This window comes from Pygocentrus nattereri, chromosome 24, assembly GCF_015220715.1.
Source record: "Pygocentrus nattereri isolate fPygNat1 chromosome 24, fPygNat1.pri, whole genome shotgun sequence".
NCBI lineage: Eukaryota > Metazoa > Chordata > Actinopteri > Characiformes > Serrasalmidae > Pygocentrus > Pygocentrus nattereri.
In genome coordinates, this window is record NC_051234.1 from 14,255,373 (window position 1) to 14,276,827 (window position 21,455).

The following is a 21,455-nucleotide window of genomic DNA, read 5'->3' on the forward strand; positions in this document are numbered from 1 at the left end:
TGTTTTGTTAACTGTGAATGATATAATCTGAACTGACAGTGCAAATCAATAATGTAACATTCTCACAGCCTGCTGGTGACTGAGGATTCATAGGTGGATCTTTGGAGAAATATCTATGGCATTAGATAGACTATGATTAAATTTCAAGATGTGTATGTGTAATCAAGTAGTCTGGTTAATCAGTCCTGATGCCAGTATTCAAATACCAAGATCACTGTTTGGCTATTCGTTGTGTGTCAATATGGAACATTAAGGAGAAAATATACAGACAAACAATTCAGTGAAACATATTCATGTTTTAGCAGGAGTGTAAAGTATGACGGTTTTGCTGACACGTACCAATTAGGAAGTATATTGCATTATGCTTTGCTACAATGAAACATTAGTGCCGTAAAGTCAACTTGAAATCTAACCTTTCTTATCTTGTTATTTCATGTCCCTGGTGATATTAAACATTATACCATATCATTTAAAAGACACAATTCTTGTTTAAAAGACAACTTTGAAAACAACTTTGAAAACAGTGGACACCTGGTTTATTGTTTTCTGCCTGCTTAAGAAACAGATGGAACCATCATAATAACAGCAATTTACAGTTTAATTTTCTGTTTGGTCATTTGATGCATACATGTCTAACGCATCTAATTTGGCTAATGGCCATCTGGCTTACTAGTTGCCTTTGCTCGACAGTAGTTTTCTGACATTAAATAACATAGTGTGCTTTTCTGGGCTCACGCAAATCTTTGCCCAAAATCATTTGGAGAATCAAAGCTGATATTTATTTCTGTCAAGTGTGAAAAACACCCAAAGACTCAAGCATAAATTCTAATAACATGGGTATTAGTTTCCAAATTAGATTATGTCACCTTAGTGAACTCTCTGCATTGGTTTAATTCTAAGACTAGCATCTGACACATCAACATACCATTCTAGTTCAGATTGTGGAGCATGTTCTGGTCATGGAATAGTGCTCAGTGACTTCATCTTACCCTGGAAGCATAAAAAATTTGCTAAATTGTTGTTAGCATTAGCTGCAAGTGTTACTAAAGACAGAGGAGATAGCCCTTGAGGATGTTAAGGCTTTTGAAGTACCAGGAAAGCAGAATATAGTGTGGTAGGCATATTAAAGTGCCTGTCAAAGCATTGCCTCCATTGTAGGAGCATTAGGATGCTGGGAACTAAAGAGTTTTCTGCATTGCCATGTACTGGGATTCCACGCTGACTATTACCATGGCATTAATATTGGATGAAGTGTGGGCTAAGTGAGTGTTTCTTTGGGAAGCTTAGCTGTCTCCGGGGTTAAACAGGCTGTTAATAATTAATGAGCTGATGATTCTTCTGTGGTTGTGTAAGCAAGTTAATAGAATAATGCAATAACATACTTACTGACTGTGTAGATACAAGAATGTGTGAGCATGTGTTTGGAAAATAATATGATTTACATGTGTGTAATGTGTCATGAATAACACGCTGAAACACACCCTGCACAGTTGCTATCTTCAGGTGTAGCTGTTGCATATCCTTCTAGATTAGCCCTCTGACCATCTCTCTTCTCGCTGTCATTGATTTTTTGTTTGTTTTTCAATCACATTATTTCCCGTGTGCTGTGCTGCAGCCGGCGGCTAAATGGCCCCTCTCTTTCTAATTGGACGTTTAATTAGATCACAGATTTGGCCCAATTAGGTGCTGTTGGGGGTAAGGGGTTAGCCTGGGGGTTGTGTGCGTTAGCGCATGTGTCCCTCTATGTGTGTTCCTGCATGTGCGGACAGAAGAGTGGAAACAAAAAGAGAAATGTCTCACTCTAGGCTGGCTCATTATAGATAGTAGACAGGGGGTTTGCCATATTATCCCTCTCACCCCCCCCCCACCGACCAAAGCCCCTAGTGGCCTGTTCAAACAGCCGCCTCATCATTGGCCATGGGGGATGGTCTAAGTGCAGCAATGGTTAAAATCAATGCAGCGCTACCTGCTTCCTGTCACACCTCCTTCGTTATAGATCAGCCATTGATCGTGTTTCGTCATAGAGATTTGAGGCTCTGTCAATCATAGTGGTTAAACAAATGTAATAATGCACACAGCTGTCATGTAAGTGGATTGGCTTTCATGCTGCAAGGAAGCAGGCTTAGGCTTTGTTCTCACTGCATGGAGTTTCAAGTTTATTTCGTAGATCTGGCCTTTTAAACTGGCTGTATACATTTCAAGTTACAAGTTATAACAAACTATAGGCTGTACCAGTAATATTCAGAGGCAGACTTTCAAGTTCAAATCCTTAATGAAGCAGTCATTGTAAACTACAGCATACAAAGTAACATATCCAGATATCTGACTTGAATCAGAATTGGAGCCACCTGCAAACACGGTTTGAATATGACTTGGATTTAATGTGGCTTTTTTCTGTTCCAACTGCAGAAAATCTGTCCTGCTTAAATCGGATATGCTAAAAAATCGTCATTGAGCTGCCTGTCTGAATAGGGGACTAGTATTTTTAGAACATATTTTGAGTGTGGCCAAAAAATGTAAGTAGTATTTTTACAGATTGTGTCATTTAGGCCTTGTTCAGACAGGCAGCTCAGTTCAGATTTTTTTTGGTTTGGAGCAGGATAGATTTTCTGCAGTCTGACTGGCTAAAAGCCACATGAAGTATTTTGGATATGTGATTCAGATAAGGTTATGTTTGACCGGTCAGATCGGATTTCTTGTGCTTTTTAGTCATTCAGGGTGCGGTTGTATATCACAAAAAAATGTCAGTGGTGCATGCTCACATGTTACATCTTAGACACAGAGAGTCAAAGCTTTTAACACCCATTTAGGTAATATGTGCTTTATATGTTATATAATATACTTCAAATGCATATATCCACTTCAAATGTACACACATACTGTCTTTTGACTTTGTGTTTAAAAGTATGCACAAAGAATTACTCATTACCTAAGCTTAAACAAACATATATTAAAAAGTGTAATTGATATTGAAAAAAAGGATTCGGACACCACAAAGTAATAATATTAGTCCTTTGTTGCAAAGCCATTATTGACAGTTACAGGCTTGAGACATCTGTGGTAAGAAGTAATTTGCTTTTTGCAGTATCATGTTTCAATTTTGTTCCATTCCTCTTAGCATTCTCCAAGGTTACGAGGTTCCCTCTGATGGACTTACCGTTTCCAAGTCCTCAATATATTTTCAGTTTTTAATTAATTTGGCTGTAGCCAATCAGATTTAATTTTTTTTTAGAACTCATAGTACATCATTCCATTGATTTTTCGCTTGGTGATGTATAATGCCCCAGTACTGTTTGTAGAGAAGCAGCCCCCATCATAGTGCTCCGACCAAGATACTTCGCTGTGAGTATGGTATTCTTTGAATCATATGCTCAACTCTTTTTTTTTTCCCCAAACATGATGAACACAATTTTTGCCAGAGAGTTCTATTTTTGTTTTGTCTGACCAAAAACAGATTTGTGATTTATGTAAATGTTCATGTGCAAATTTTAGGCAAGCATGTTTTCTTACCTTTTAATGGAGGATTTTTGTGTGGGGTATAGTAATGGAGGTGATTTTGATGCAGTTCATTGCTTATTGTTGTCTGTGTAACTACAATTGCATTGTATTGAGTCAGTTATATTGACAGTGATATTTTAAGATTTTTGCTACAGCTCTGTAGCTTGTTGCTGCTGAATATACGTTAAATCTTCACAATCCGTGACCATAATTTTTGATTGTGCTAATGAATACATTGTCTGAATTGTTTTGACCAAAACAATTGTGTTGGGTCATGTTTACCCAATGTTAACCTAATAATTATTAGCAAAGAACATATATTGCAGCCTTAAGCAAACATTTTGTGGTTTTGTTGTGGAGTAATAGCACCTTTTGTGTTTACCATACACACTTTAGAGAAGCATAAGTACTGGGCCAGATTGCCTAGCTGAAAAGTATATGGTTTTCTATGGTTCCTACATTCAGTGCTACGACACACATCACTTTCAATGATCTCCTTTGAGATGCATTACTCAGCCTTACCTGCGGCAATTTTCACTTCCTTTTGCTGTTTTCATGGTTTTCTGATTTCAGTCTCATTTTCAACCTGTACAATGCTTGCTTTTTAAAAACATAAATTGAAAACTAACTTCAGAAACCTAAAACTTTTCACTTCCTTTGATACTCTCCATATTTGCCTCAGCAGTGTGCTGTACTGACACTGTAAGGCATACTTTCATCTTAAAGCAGCGGCAAACTGTGGCTATAATACTTGGCCTCCGGTTATAAAAATGTCAGAATTCAGTTGTAGCTTTACAGTATTTCTTTCACTGGAGAGCCCTAGGCAAGACACTTGATGAGAAGACACAGTAACTAGGTCTATAAGCCTGCCTTTACTCGGTTAAATAATTAAAATATATGATTTAGACATGAAAAATATTGATTTAGTCATCAGCAGGCATGTTTGGTAGGTCCCACAAGATCTAAAACCAAATAATGATTCGGTATGCCATACAAATGGATGAAACTACCCATTGCATGTTCTCAAACAGCCTAAACTAAGAACTCTTTCTTAACAAGAACATATTTGTTAGCATGTGCACAGTTCCTACATGTATTTCTTCGTGTTCATGGCTGCTGATTCTAAGTCAAAAGTGTTTGAAGTTTCACAGCAGTTAGAGATGTGCTTGAGTTTTAAGCTTCTTCAGTTTTAAACTGGAGCAACACTGCTCAATGCCACTATATTATACATTCCAAATTCAGGCTGGGTGAGTTTACAGTTTATCCTGCCTTTCGCCCGAAGACTGCTGGGATAGGCTCCAGCATCCCCCCGCGACCCTGACGGAGAAGCGGCTTAGAAAATGGATGGATGGATGGATGGATGGTAACTAAATTTGAAAATGAAGAAAAGAAGACAGTCACACAAAAATCCACATTTTTTCATGGAACTGACATTGGATGCCACAAGTTTAATTTCGTATATTTGTTTGCTTGGCTGTATCTACCCAGAAGGGCTAGAAAGACCTGAGGGAAAGACCCCATCTTAAAGTAGATAAAATATATTGTTTTTAGCTATGCAGTAGTTTCATCCACTTTTTGCAGAAAACAATGTCTTACTGTTTCAGACCTCATAAGCAAGTCTATTAGGGATTACTTAGCAAGGTTTGAGGCAAATGTGTGATAATTTAGATATGCAATTTGCATGGTGCTAATTGGTGTGTGATTTAAGTTTACATCACTTGTTGGCTACATTACTTTATTGTAGATCCACTGCAGAACTAAAGAAGCAAACATTTTACACCAAGCGTATCGGCTGTGTTTGGGTTAAGGGTAAAACTGTGAATTCGATTTTTTGCCAAACTGTTACTATAAGTATTATAATTATAAATATTAATATTAATCACAAAGAACATGCTTTCCCCTCATTTTTTACATTATTATATAAGTTTGTCACAGTATTTGTTGCAAGAGTATAATTGTACTTTAGCATATACTAGTCTATTAATGTTTGCATAAAAGTTTACGTCTTAACATATTTCACATTATAATGTGAAGAATCACTGTCACAATCACAATCTTTGTGGTAACAGGCAGTGTGGAATAAGGCTTCAGTGCCATTGGAGAGCCCCAGACATGCCCCAGAAAACACACAAGGGATGCACAATTATATGCACAAACATATGTTTCACAGAGACGGCACTAGAGTACATCACGTGCTTGGTTTCACCTGCCTTCCTCACAGCAGTGCTGAAGTGCCACCTGAGACACATTACAGCATTATCTCTCTCTCTTAAACAGAGCTCTATGTGTGTCAATACAGACAATGACCAGCTAAATGTTTAGAAAAAAAGTTATTACCAGTAGTAGTGAAAATGGTGAGATTTTATATTAATAATTTCTCACTCATTGTTCATTGAAGAATGTGGATAAATTCTGTCAAAAATGCTGATTCTAAGCCTTTTATTATAACCACATTTGTGTTTGTAAGTAGAAAATATATAGATATATTTTACTGTGATGTGAATTTATTGAAAGGTTGTCTTGTTTTCCTATTTCCTATAATATGCTATAATATGCGAATTTTGATAGAATCTCCATGTAAATCTGTATGTAAGTGCTGTGTCATTACTTTTGTAAGCACATTTAAATAGAGTAGCAAAGAACAGTAACTTTAGACTTTTGTGTGTTAATTTTGTCAAATTTAAGAAGTCTGTTTGATCTGATTGACAGCTTTGGAGGGGTTTAATTGCATTACTTAACCCAGCGGAGGCCACAACTCTTTTACCTGAGGGGCCTGTTTGTCGCAATGCATTATGGGAAGGCCTGGCTAATGAGGCACATGGTGATCATGTCACTCAGAATCTATTTCCCAGTGGGTCAGATCCACCAAGGAGGAAACGCTAAAGATGGGTTCTTTGAGATCATGGTGGATGCTCATTGGTCAGATTTTAGTTCTCATGTGATTAGGTGTCTGTGTAGGTTTAGGGTTGCTCTCCTCTCTTTATTACAACCTCAATTCCAATGAAGTTGGGACGTTGTGTAAAACATAAATAAAAACAGAATACAATGATTTGCAAAACCTTTTCAACCTATATACAATTGAATACACTACAAAGACAAGATATTTAATGTTCAAACGGATAAACTTTATTAGTTTTTACAAATATTCACTAATTATGAATTTGATGCCTGCAACACGTTCCAAAGAAATTGGGACAGGGGCATGTTTACCACTGTGTGGTAAACATGCCTTTCCTTTTAACAACACTCAATAAGTGTTTAGGAACTGAGGACACTAATTGTTGAAGCTTTGTAGGTGGAATTCTTTCCCATTCTTGCTTGATGTACAACTTCGGTTGCTTAACAGTCCAGGGTCTCTGTTGTCGAATTTTGCGCTTCATAATGCGCCATTAAAGGTGCCTTCACAGATGCACAAGTTACCCATGCCATGGGCACTAACACACCCCCGTACCATCAGAGATGCGGGCTTTTGAACTTTGCGCTGATAACAATCCGGACAGTCCTTTTCCTCTTTGGCCCGGAGGACATGACGTCCATGATTTCCAAAAACAATTTGAAATGTGGACTCGTCAGACCACAGGACACTTTTCCACTTTGCGTCAGTCCATCTCAGATGAGCTCAGGCCCAGAGACGCCGGCGGCGTTTCTGGGTATTGTTGATATCTGGCTTTCACTTTGCATGGCAGAGTTTTAACTTGCACTTGTAGATGGAGTGATGAACTGTGTTCACTGACAATGGTTTTCTGAAGTGTTCCTGAGCCCATGTGATAATATCCGTTACAGAATGATGTTGGTTTTTAATGCAGTGCTGCCTGGGGGATCGAAGGTCACAGGTATTCAATGTTGGTTTTCTGCCTTGCAGAGATTTCTCCAGATTCTCTGAATCTTTTGATGATATTATGGACTGTAGATGATGAAATCCCTAAATTCCTTGCAATTGAACGTTCTCAAACTGTTGGACTATTTGCTCACGCAGTTGTTCACAAAGTGGTGAACCTCACCCCATCATGTTGCTTATGAACAACTGAGCATTTCAGGGATGCTCCCTATATACCCAATCAGGACACTCACCTGTTTCCAATTAACCTGTTCACCTGTGGAATGTTCCAAACAGGTTTTTTTTGAGCATTGCTCAACTTTCCCAGTCTTTTGTTGCCCCTGTTCCAACTTCTTTGGAACGTGTTGCAGGCATCAAATTCAAAATAAGTGAATATTTGCAAAAAACTATAAAGTTTATCTGTTTGAACATTAAATATCTTGTCTTTGTAATGTATTGAATTGAATGTAGGTTGAAAAGGATTTGCAAATCATTGTATTCTGTTTTTATTTATGTTTTACACAATGTCCCAACTTCATTGGAATTGGGGTTGTATGTACACCTCTATGTCCATTTAGCGCTACTTTGTAGTGTTACTGCTACAGATTGTAGTCCATCTGTTTCTTTACATACTTTGTTAGCACACTTTCACCCTGCTGTTCAATAGTCAGGACCCCCACAGGACCAATTTAGGTAGTGGACCAAGTTCAGCACTGCAGTGACACGGACATGGTGATAGCATGCTAGTGTGTGTTGTGCAGGTATGAGTGGATCAGACATGAGAGTTTTTAAACACACATACTTGTTGGTCCACCTTCTGGATGTAAAATCAGAGACATTAGCAGTTTGTTTTAGTCATCCTCTAGTCCAGGGGTGAGCAACATGTGGTGCCACATGCAGTTGTTTTACCCCCCCTTGCAGCTACACAGCAGAATTACATTTTTAGATAAAAATAAAGTAATCCTTTTGCAGTAATATAATGGTTTGCAGAAAAATAAAGCTTTGGTGAGCATTCTAAAACAGTTCTAAAAGAGTTTTATCAATAAATGGTCTCAAATGCTCGTAAAACTGCTAATTCACCAACCTTCACCAACCCTGAAGATGCAGACTGCTGATCACATAGCAATGCGGATAACAGTGTTGGATAGCTAATAGCTGAATTTGCCAATTAAGTGGCAAAGAAGAAAATACATTCAGAATTTAGAGACAAATGGACAGACTTATTTGCATTTTATATGTGCTCTAGCTGGTTTCCCACAAGAAACTAAAAACCTGTAAAAAAGATCATGTTGAGAAACCATTCTGCTTTTATGGAAAAAGAATCCTTTCAAATATATGAAAAAAGGCTGAATTAAACCTTAAAGGAGAGCAAAGTACGTCCACATTAAAATGGACAAACAGACACACACACACACACACACAATAAATTTGTTGGTCCTCATTTTATCAGTTTTTTGCATACGAGAAGGTATTTTTTCTCACAATGAACACACACACACACACACACAGATAATCCTCTCCACTCAACTTCGGACCCTATAGTGGATCTTCATTATTCTCTATTTCTCTCTAAATCCTGACTCAGCTGGTTGATCCTTAAGATGCTGGTGGGGAGTCACTTGGCAGAGCCAGACAGCCTGGATGGTTGCCACACATACACACACACGCTCGCACACACACACCATGCCTACGTCTTTTGTCTGCAGATTTGTCTGAATCTGTTGTGCAAGATTTTACCTTCATTTAGACAGCGTTGGTTCTAAAATATGAAAAGGTTTCATAGCTAAGTCTTGCTCTATGTATGTAAAGGTGCAAAAAAGAGTTATGAATATTTTAAACTGGTAATGAAGTTATTCACACTCGTTTACAGATAACTTTCATTAGAGGAGACAGTTGTATTGTTTCTTAATTGTTGGCATATTAAATGAAACAGACTAATGGTGAAAATTGCTTGATTATTTACAAAGAAGTCTTGGTGTTTATGGACATGGCATGGCAGATTAAAAGGATGTACTGCAAAGCTTTTCATTTATATGTAAGTTTGTGTGTGTGTGTGTGTATTGGAGCCAGAAGGAAATTGTGAAAGGCTTGTGGTGGATATGAACGAAGCCTCTATAAAAAGCTTGTCACGGAAAATCACTTCCCACGAAATGGCAGGCGCACACACCCTAACACACACCCTAACACACACACACACACACACACACGCACACGCACACACACGGTTCATTCTTCACACACTCACCTCACTCTCAGAGGTATCCCCTGCTGTCTTTTTTCCACGCCATGATTCCAAAAGCCCAGAGCATGTGTTTGTGTGTGCGTCTATGATGTCTTATTTCCTCAGTGAAAGAATTCAAAGTCACATAAACCTGAATTATAGTGTATCAGACATCATTTAAATGCTTTCATCAGAAATCGCACACGCACACGCTTCTGAAGTAGCTGCAACTCTAAAGAGTTTTATGACTCGGCATTAACTGCAAGTAACTAACCCCAATTACCCCCTCATGAGGAGCGTGAGAACAGTGTGGCTAATTACTTTAGTGTGTGTCAGAGAAAATGAGGGAAAGAGAGAGCGAGAGAGTGCTAAAAGAACATCTAATGGCTGAATAGGTCTGAACTTTTTGTTAATGTTTAGAACAAGATGTTGATGGGTTGAAGGAACATATGTTTAAATTTTTTTTGTTTGTTCTAATTTCAGTTAAGAGTAATTTAAGTTGGGTTCAGTACATTCCTAATTAATCAAATTCAGAATCATTTTCAAATTTTGCATTTTGAGAAGATGATTTACAAGGGGTACAATACTTTTTTAATTATTCCATTTCAAAATTGTTTAGGTTTACTGTCTGGATCCAAACAGTCAGAATGACACAAATACAAATAAATACCCCCCCCCCAATCCATCTTCCTCACCCCGTCCACCTTCAGATATCAACACAACGAACATTAACGTAGAAAGAGAAGATAACCATAAGAAGTTCAACTCAAGATCATTTAAGTTGGGTTCAGGTCCTTCCGAATTGATCCAGTTTGAGATCATTTACTTTGGGTTTAGCACTATCATAAAGAATCCAACTCAAGATTGTTTTGGGTTTAGTACTTTCCCAGAGTCCAATTTAAGATAATTTGGGTTATTACCTTATTAGGTTATTACTTACCCAGCTAACATAATTAAAGTTCAGTACTTTCCAAAGTGACTCAGTCCAAGAATGTTTGTTAGGTTCAATAATTTCCTGTTTACTAAATTAATAATTAAACACAAATTTTGGGTTAGGTTTAGTACTTTTCTAAGTGATTCAGTTCAAAGCCATTTACATTTGCTGTAGTACTTTCCTCATTAATTAAGGTCATATAAGTTAGTTTCAGTATTTTTGTAAGTAATTCAAGATATTTCACATTGATTTTAGTACTTTCCTGATAATTCAATTTGAGATCACTTGGGTTGGATGTAGTAATTGTTTATAATGAATCATTTTATTTAGGTTCAATACTTTTATAATTCACTTAAATTGAATTCAGCTGAAAATTCAGTTGGGTTCAGGACTCAAGTTCATTCAAATTTGTTTGACTACACAATCTGGCATAGAAAAAACACCAACACAGTTTAATTTATTTTATTAAGGCATGCTTTTTTCAAGAATAGGTGTGGGTTAAATGTCACATGTCATTACCAACACATAGGCCATATTAAAGTGCCTTGCTGGCAGTGGTCAGAAGATTAGAACCTGCAGCCCTCTGCTACTGACTCAGTATGCTTCAGTGCCCAAGCATAGATTGAAACTAGAAGCAGCAGCAGATTTCCTCTTACCTGCTGAGGCGCTAACTGCAGAGTTACCAGACCTGCCCTAGTCTATATACCCACTCTCGGTACTTCACTGGGATTATTCTGTGTGTGTGTGTGTGTGTGTGAGAGAGAGAGAGAGAGAGAGAGAGAGGAAGAGAGAGAGAGAGAGAGAGAGAGAGAGCAGGCAAGTGAAACAGATTTTTTTAATGCTCTTGCATTATTAATAAGCATGAATAATAAATAAGGTGGGTGGGGATCCGCCCCCTACCTGCTATTTCCTGTCTGAGGATTACCAGGTTCTTCCTGTCTGAGGATTTAGGCTGTCTCAGCTGTGTGTGTGTGTGTGTGTGTGTGTGTGTGTGTGTGTGTGTGTGTGTGTGTGTGTGTGTGTGTGTGTGTGTGTTGGTTCCTGAGTGTTCTCGGTCGTAACTCCTTAACAAAAATAGAACCATTATCAAAGTCATTAAATGTGCACTGTAGTATTTGGCTTTAGAGTGGAAAGTGTGAAATCTGATGCTAATTGCTGCCAGACAGGCTGTCCAAAAATAGAACCATTATAATAGGGCCTATTTACACTTTGCATTAAAATGCGTTTTTGGTCAATAAATTATGTTCAGATTTTGCTTGACTGCATGAAAAGCCAGGTAAAAACATTCTCGCGATGCATTGTGACTGGATTATCATCAGTTCACTCAAACCACATTCTGTGATTAGAGACAGATCTTGACCACACGAGTGTAAATACAATGCATTTTTTTGTCAGCCATATACAGTTACATGAGTAGAAATACTACTGCTGAACAATTTCTAGAGAGTGAGAGAATAAACAATAAAATGTAAGGTGGAGGACACACAAGGCTGAATTTATGTCTAAACAAAAACTGTTCATGCTTACTGGGCTGATTAAAGTGTCCAAGCAACGCTTGTCAACACATATCATTATAGGAAAAAGAGTAAACACAAGTAAAACATTAACAATGTAATTTTTTATGCAGGATAAATAAAATTAGATATCTTCTAGTCACTCTGGGGACACGTTTTAGTGAAAAGTGTAAATGTAATCCAGCCAGGTATAATCCAGACACAAAACACATGTTAATGCAAGATGAAAAAAGGCTTAACATCTTAAAATTTGCACTGTAGTATTTGTCTTTAGAGTGGAAAGTGTGAAAACTGATGCTGAGTGCTTGTGCATGTGTGTGTTATTTCCTGAGTGTTCTCTGTCAGAACCCATGTCCAAAAATAGAACCATTATCAAAGTCATAAAATTTGCACTGTAGTACTTGGCCATAGAGTGAAAAGTGTGAAATCTGATGCTTGTATGTGTGTGTGTTCTATTCATTTAGGACAAAACTGTTCTGACTGTGTAAGAGAGCCATAAAAATGAGCTAACCTACAATGAACAGTATTGCCCTGACTTCATAAATTCCTTTTAAAAAACTGATTTCTTTTTGGCTATTGAGGTCAGGTTAGTGATAGGTCAACAATTTCCTATTACATGGAGGCACACTCTGTGTTGCTACAATACAATCCACAATTGTAGCCTTCTCAATCAAATACAGTTTTAAAGTGGCTTTTTAAGTAACACCTTCAGCACCTTTAGCAGACTATGCTAGACAGTGAAAAGGAATAGCAATATGAAAAAATTCCTTGACAGTTCGCCTTGAGAGCCTCCACTGTAGCAAAAATCCACAAAGCTGCATGAATGATTAATGATGAGATTAATCACAATTAATTATTTGAATCATTTGAAAGCCCTAGGTAGGTACATGTAAAAAATACTGCATGTCCAGGCAGTGTATAAAAACAAGTGTGTTTGTGTGTGTTCAAGGCAATGCAGCAGTCCCTGAAGTCGTCCGGATCCACCACTTTAAGCTCTCAGGTGCATGCAGCGGCTGTGAATGGAGACAGGAGCTCCTTGCAGAAGCTGATAACAGGTACTCACACATACAGTCATTTGCAAAAGTTTGGGCACCCCTGGTCAAATGACGTTTTGTACATTTTCTGTTTGTTGCTGTTTATTTGCTGAAATTAAGTAATTGAGAAAAAATCTGAGATGTAGCCTGTGCAAAATGTATGGCATATTTCAGATTTTATTTTTTTCCAATATATTAAATTCAAATAAATGCACTAAATATCCATATTGTTAATTTTATAAGTGTGTTCCCTGCAGAAGATGTGTTAACTTATTTTCACCTACAAAATCACCAAAATATGTAATTTGAACAGAAATGTTCAAACTTTGCAAACAACTGTAGTACACTGGACTAACTGATGAAGGTATATAGAAGATAAAGGTATAGGTTAAAAAAAATGCATGAATGCATCATGATGCTTCAGTCTGAAGGCAGTGATTTAATTGCATTGATTATGGAATATCAATGAAGTACACTGCAGTTCAAAGGTTTGAAATGATTATTTTCAACAGTTTTAAACCAGACAAGTGCATAATATAATTCTAACGTTAGTCCTCTGTTAGTCTGCATTTTTTAATAATTAATGAGACAGTTGAAAGATTAAAACATTTTAAATACAGTTTTATGCAAAAGTTTCACTCCAGTCAAATTACATATTTTTGCTGAGTTAAAGGTATTGGAAAAGGCAAAACATTAAATATAAAACATGCCATAACTTTTATGAGTACCACATCGTGTTACATACTACATACTATGTATATTTAGTTTTTTTTTAGATTTACTGTAAGCAGTAAATGTTAAAATGTATATAAATGTGTTCTTTGTAGATGATCTGCTAACTTAGAAAATCTACAAAATGTGTAATTTGATCAGGAGCACCTACATTTTTGCATATGAATGTACTACAGAATGATGAACAGAGTCGTAGATGGTACTGAAATGAGTGATAAAGCTGTACAGCCCTGAGAAGTCACAATATCTTCATGGAAAAATTAATTTAAACAGGTCTTGTTCACAAAAATTCTTGAAATAATGAATGAAATGTCTACCTTTTGGTGAATATTTTGTAATAATAATTCCACATAAGTTATTACATATTTATATGTACATAATATATATATATATATATATATATATATATATATATATATATATATATATATATATATATATATATATATTACAGTACATAAAATAATAAAATACTGTTAATACTGTTATATATGTTGATTCCAGACTTTTGAACGCTAATGCGTATACTTATTTTTTACAAGTGTATAATAAAAATAAAAATGCATCCATATTAAGCATTAAGCCACCACTAATGTGTAAAAAGTTCCTCCTGTAACATTTGTGTATTTTATAAATTGTAAATTGAATTGAATTATGGTGAAATTTGAGTTGATGCTTTGAATCTCTGCAGCAGAGCCATGTCTGAGAGACAGTGAAGATCAATTTGGGAGGACCCCTCTGATGTACTGCGTTCTGGCTGACCGCTTGGACTGTGCTGAGACGTTATTGAAGGCAGGAGCTTCCGTCAACAAAGCTGACCACAGCAAGAGAACCGCACTGCACCTTGCTGCACAGAAGGTGACATATATAAGCAAGCACAGACACATTCTGCCTCCTTTATGTACACGTTTCATTCCCACCATCCTTTTGATTATTAGGGGTCCAAGCACCAAAGTCACTGAAACCATCTTGTATTTGTTAAGATACTTGTTGACACAACCCATGGCACACTGGCCTACTGAATGACTGATGCTGAAGCACTCTTGAATGAGGGCCTACTGCCCCCTAGTGTTTACATTCTTTTAACTCTCTTTTGGGTCTCTAAGAGTTGTAATGAGTGTCACCACTTCGCAATAGCCAGATTTGACATTTATAGGTGTCACCAGCATTACAGGTTGGGGGATAATGAAGATCATAAATAAAACTTATAATATGACATCTGGAAGCAAGGGGAGAGTATTGAAGGTGGAGGGGGGGGGGGGGGGGGGGGGGGGCAGAGAGAGATAAAAAGAAAGAGAAAGAGAGACATGGTGAAGGGGAGGGGTTGATGTGTACCACTCTGACACCTAGATCAATAAGTGCTGTAGCTCAGGGATTAACACACTAATTGGGCTGAGAATAGAGGCCGAGAACCCTGACACGCACGCACACACTTCTGTCCTCAGAATGTTTTACATAGCACTAAGCAGGCAAGAGAGTATACCTGGTCAGAAGAGTGGTATGTTACACATCCTTATGCAAATAAACATACACAAACATTATATACAGTACTGTGCAAAATCAGAGACCACCCGTTGTGTATTGAATTTACAGTAAAAACAGCATGAGTTAATGTAATTTGTATTCATTTCAGTGTGTCAGAAAGAAAAGCAGAAAACATGTTTAAAAGAAAGCACCAACAATTATACAAATATAATATCAGCTTTTTCAGTTTTGAGTATGTCTACACTTTGCGTTTATTACAGGTTTCATTGTTTTTGGAGACTTGCTTCCAGTTTTTAAAAGAAATCTGCAGGGATAGGTTTCCACACTTCCAAAGTTCAGGCTTAGTAGTTCTTCTTTTCTACTTTTCACAAGAAATTTCAATTGCAAATTTAGACTTATCAGTCCATAAAACTCAGATGTCTCTCACACCTGGGCAGAAAGATAAAAGCTTTAAATGACAGTTATGATTATCTACCAGGTCTTGCATGGTTGTTAGGGGTCCCATTTTCTTTTTAGCTTTTGAACTCCAGTTTTGTAAACTTATTTTGTGTTCCTTTTTCTGTATGCAAGTGTATTGTCTCATATCGAACCTCCTCAGAAATATCTCCTGAAATGGTTGTACTTAATGGCCATTTTGACTTTAGATAAAAAAAAATTTAATTAAATGTGGTCTCTGATTTTGCACTTGTTCACATTGAATGAAGTTCATTTTCAGTTCCTTTTTTGTACCATTTTGTTTATTCTGATCACTAATTATGTATAACAGTGCTAGACACACCCACACAAAATAAAAAACATACCTTTTCCAAACCCCTTACGTATGCATGCATATGAAACACACTGGGAAAAGCATTCACCATATTTCATGGAATTAAAAGGCAATTAAAGGCCATTAATGAGCCAAGTGTACACTCACATATGTGTGTCTGCGCGTATGATATAAATCATAAGCTTCTCCACATACACATGTTTATTTATACTTAAACAAATAGCATCATTGAAAGCATATTTTTAATTATAAGTAAAAAAGCAGTTGCAGACAAAAAAGCCGCTTATTTTAAACATTCTAAGAGCTAGAGGTAAACTCCCTTAGTATTGCGATAATATTTTTTATCCCAGAATTGGTAAGAATTATCTGGATTTAAAAAAACTGAATATGATATGATTTTTCAAAACTCTGCAGGGATGATTTTCCACTCCTCCAAAGTTCAGTCTTAGAAGTTGGTCACATGTTTATGCTATTCAGAATTAAAGTAATACCAGTCACATTCAGTGATGTTGAGGTCTGGTCTCTGGACTGGGCTTATCTTACGCTTAAGTGACATTGTACTTAGTATGTATTAAATTCACTATAATTTTCTTTAACCCTAAACCTGATCCTAACCCTAACTCTAACATTAACCTTAATCACACTGGTCCTAATCCTAACCCTAACCCTAGAAAATCAATTAAGGTTTAGATAGTTTGTACAGATTGTCTACTGGGAGCTATCCAAAAAAATTGGGACTTGATTATTTCCTGAAAAGTGATATATGTTGTACTTAATGGCCTTTTTTTTTTTTTTACAGGAAATGAAATAAATGAAAGTCTCTAACTTTTTTATTTTATATGTAATCTAATAGACATGTAAATAATAGATATGTAAAATATAAAGTCTATAGACTTAACAAAACAGTGATCTTCAGTACGACTGGGTAAACGGTACAAATGCTAATACCGGTATCTTGACTTTAGTACTAATGCTTGAGTGAATTTCTTTAAATTACTAACCAAAAGTGGGTGTGGCTTAAACCAGAAATGAATGTGAGTGGCTGGAAGTGAGTGTATTTAATAACCACAGTGGATTTTAGACTACTTCTGTATTATTTGATATGTGATAAAAACAAAACAGTTTTAAACATGCAGAAATTAATTTGGCAAATACAGACAAAAATATTCTATCAACATGTTCTCAAAACTATGTGACTTAGGCACTTGTCCCATAGAACCCCGAGTGCCTCTGAGAGAATCAGCCTGCACCCATCTGCCATAAATATATCTGCTCAGAAAAGAGGGAAGGTATTAAAATCATGTAACAATATCAATTTTTTTGAAATCCATTGCTAATAATTGAGAATTACATACAGGCAGTGGATTTTTTCTTTATGGTTATCCAGAAGATCTTGAAGATCTTGTTTTTTTTCCCAGTAGCCCTTTTTTCAAAACAGCCTAAAAAGTGGTTTGTTCTTTGTGGACCATCAGAATGTCCTCCTGTTTTAAATGTATTTAACATTCTGTGTGTTAGTTTTTAGCCACCTACAGGGTAGTAACAAGACTGCAGTAAGGTATTTCTGTCAGTTGGTTTCATAAACTCTGACATATACAGCTGGTGAAAATGACTGAAAATGTATTCTTTTAGTGTTTCGGTCCATATTAAATGTAATGGAATTAGCAATCAAAAAGTGTAACAGCTTTAGAATGCAATATGTTGTACAAAGGTTGTCATTGTAAATGTGTTTTTGTGGAAAAAAACAAGCTCAGAGCAAATGTTGCTACCCTATAATCTTAAAATTAAAGGTGCTAGAAATGGTTCTTTAGAGTGATGTCATAGAAGAACCACTTTCAGTTCCCTAGAGAATCTTTCAAATGAGTGACAGACAGACAGACAAGGAAAATGATGAAAAAGAAAAAAAAAATCAAGGAAAGGGACTTTAAAATGCTACTATGTGTGAGCTATTATTTATTGATGTTTTTGCCTTCCCTTCCAATATTATGATCAGCCACAATTGTACATAATAATATTCTAAAAATGTAAAGTACAATGTAATAAAGTAAAAAATATCTACACTCATGGTCTTTAGAAGAATGTGGCTTCCAAAATGATGAAGCTTAAAAGTTATAGAGCCAGATTCCTAGATACAGATTGAGTATAAGCCTATCCTAAAAGGAATTTTGGCACGGTGGTGCGGTGGGTAGCACTGTCGCCTCACAGTGAGGGGGGCCTGAGTTCGATTCCCCGACTGGGTGACCGGGGTCCTCTCTGTGAGGAGTTTGCATGTTCTCCCCGTGTCTGTGTGAGTTTCCTCCGGGTTCTCCGGTTTCCTCCCACAGTCCAAAGACATGCAGTTAGGCCAGTTGGACATGCTACATTGCCCCTAGGTGTGTGTGTGTGTGTGTGATTGTGTATGTCTGTCTGTCTGTCTGCCCTGCGATGGACTGGTGATCTGTCCAGGGTATATCCTGCCTTCCGCCCAATGACCGCTGGGATAGGCTCCAGCACCCCCCCGCGACCCTGAGGGAGAAGCAGCTTAGAAAATGTGTGTGTAAAAGGAATTTCCAATAGTGAAACGCCACTGACACTTCAGTTTAGTCCAAGACTAGGCTTAATCCATGTCTGGGAATCTGACACATAACGTCTGATAAAATCTTTCAGACATAATGTAAATTCCTCCCCAACAGGCCTAGTGTCATATTCACCATAGTTAGACAAAAGCTCAGTTAGTGAGTCAGTACCCGCTATGATGGTCATGTGGGTTGACTTGCCAAACTTGTTGTATGTGCGTGTCTGTTTTTCAGGGAAACGTTCGTTTCATGAAGTTGCTACTGTCACGGCATGCTGATTGGCTGTTAAAGGATCTGGAGGAAATGACACCACTTCACTTGGCCACGCGGCACTCCAGCCCCAAACCTCTCTCGCTTCTCCTCAAGCACATGGCACCTGGAGAGGTGGACACTCAGGACAGGAACAAAGTAATACAAACTCACAAAACTCACACAGTGCTGAGTAAGGGTTGACCAATTATTGGCAAAGCACAACTTTTGTTATTTTTCTGACAATCAAAATCAGGAATTTACCTTTATCGCTGATAAAAAGCTTTTATGTGATGCATCTGTAATGCAACCATTGCTGACAGACTCTTCAGTCTAAATGTCCTTGCATATCACGCTATCTAGCTTGAATCAAAACCTCAGTCTCATTTAAACTTAAATTTAGTTATGCGCTTCATGGAGGAGCTATTTAACCTCTTAACAAGCAGTTATTACACACTTCTGTAACCTAAGAAGAGCTCAATTAGTTTGCACTAAAATCCCTGTAGTTACTGAATAATAAGCTTTTGTATGAAATAAATCTGGAATGGTTAAAGAGCTATTAAATTGTAATTAAATTGTAGCATAAAAATACCATATATGAATTTGTTCCCTTATTTTCACTTAGCAAATCTACAAACCATGGAATTTAACTAAAGGTATTATATATATTTGAACTTTTGAATAAATGTATGCTTAATATTAGTGTTTCATTAAGCATTATGATCTAGGGCTGGCCCAAATTCGTTTTGTTCTGTGGGCTCTTACAGCCTAACGAGTCAGGCGTGGGGGTGAAGTTTACTTTAGACACTCTAGCGAGCGACCCTTTAGGCCACAGGCCACGACTGACTTAACTCAACTTGGCTTGCATTTCGTCGGCAGTGCTGCTTTCCATGATGAGATGAAAAAAACGCAAGCTATCCAAATAAAAACTAGAAGAAGTAAATAAAAACACACTTTGCGTCTGGATACGTGTGTAATAAACACTGTTCACTGTACAATACAAGTGATAGAAGCAACAAAAAAGCCTGTATTTGAACTAGATTGCTAAAATGGTGGATGCTATCACAGCAACAAACAGCATGCGAGCAGATGTGCTTCAGTTTGACTGTTTATACACAATTGCCAACTACTACACATATTTTGCACTGCTGTAACGAACATACTTCAAATCACAGTTATTATGATATGTAGGTATGATTGTTTTTAAGGTTGTTCTTGAGAACGTGCATTAATGTATTTGAAGCCTATGAAATGATGAAATGCTATAATCTACTTGCATATGCAAGGAGAAAGTTGACTGAAAAAACAAGAGTTTCCAGAATTTTTATGGGTCTCCTAACAACTATGCAAGACCAAAACTGTCACCATCAGAGAAATAGGACTTAAGTAAGTGATACTTTTTAAATCCTACAAATGGGGAAATTCCACCTCTGCATTTAACCCATCTGTGAAGTGAAACACCACATACACACTAGTGAATACACACACACTAGGGGCAATGAGCGCACTTGCCCGGAGCGGTGGGCAGCTCTATCCACGGTGCCCGGGGAGCAATTGGGGGTTACGTGTCTTGGTCAAGGATACCTCAGTCATGGACTGTCGGCACTGGGGATTGAACCGGCAACCTTCTGGTCACAGGGCCAGTTCCCTAACCTTCAGCCCACGACTGCCCCCAAAGGTTTTTTAAAGGTTTCATTTTTAAAATGTAGAAGATTATCAACCTTCATTCTTACTTCAGATCTGAAAAATCCAGTGCTCAATAGTATGGATCTGTAAGGATGTGTAGCTGCCAAGAAGCCATCACTATGGAAGAAGAGAAGATGAAGATTTGCAAATCAAACAAAGACGCTGCTGATGTTCTCAGAACAATAGACTGACCACCCACAACGCAATATTGTTGAATGTGTTTGGGATCGTGAGAAGCAGAAAAAGCAAACAACTTATCAGACCAAACTTTGGAGGTGTGGAAACCTATCCCTACAGATTTCTTTGAAAAACTGCAAGCAAGTCCCCTGAAAAGGTGCATACACTAAATGTTGAAATGATTTATATTCTTAGAATGAGTGTTCGAGTACCCATTCAGAAATGCTAAGTAAAATGCTGCTCTGGCCAGCCCTATAACATTCACTTAATGTTCAGGCATTGTGGCCTTGTAGGCATTGTGTTCCTATAGATTTTCTCATTATAAACTTCAAATTTATGGCATGAATATCGGATACATATATTGGTTACCCCTTTCTTGTCTACTGATATTGCAGTTTGTCTGAGGAAAATGCAAATCAATCATCCCTCACTGCCAGCAAGTCCAGATACAAATGTTGTTGGTAGGACCCAGAGGTGAATATGAGGTCAACTCGCGTGTGTGTTTGTGTGTATGGCTAAATGGGTGTGTGTGCAGTAAAACAGCAGGAGTTTGCCGTACTCTCTGATGTTGCTCTTGAGGATATGAGGCCCATTTAAATAGTCTAATAAAATATATTTTCTCAGAGTCGCTGCCTAACAGAGAGCTTGCCAGGCGCCTGCTTGGCTTAGGATCTTCATTTTAACCTTGTGTGTGTGTGTGTGTATGTCTGTGTATGAGTGTGTGTGAGGTCACTCTTCAGTATGGGTGTTTCCCAGGATGAACTCCTCAAATCAGTTGACTATGATG

The 21,455-nt window shown here is 37.4% G+C and overlaps 1 protein-coding gene across 1 annotated transcript in view; it reads left to right on the forward strand.

Annotated features, from left to right (window-relative positions):
- Window positions 1–21,455, forward strand: part of invs (inversin) — a 55,551-nt gene that overhangs the window by 1,530 nt on the left and 32,566 nt on the right. The window contains exons 3-5 of the mRNA XM_017704021.2: window positions 12,934–13,039; window positions 14,442–14,608; window positions 18,791–18,964. Of these exons, the coding sequence (XP_017559510.2) occupies window positions 12,934–13,039; window positions 14,442–14,608; window positions 18,791–18,964 (447 nt within the window). The remainder of the gene's footprint in view (window positions 1–12,933; window positions 13,040–14,441; window positions 14,609–18,790; window positions 18,965–21,455) is intronic.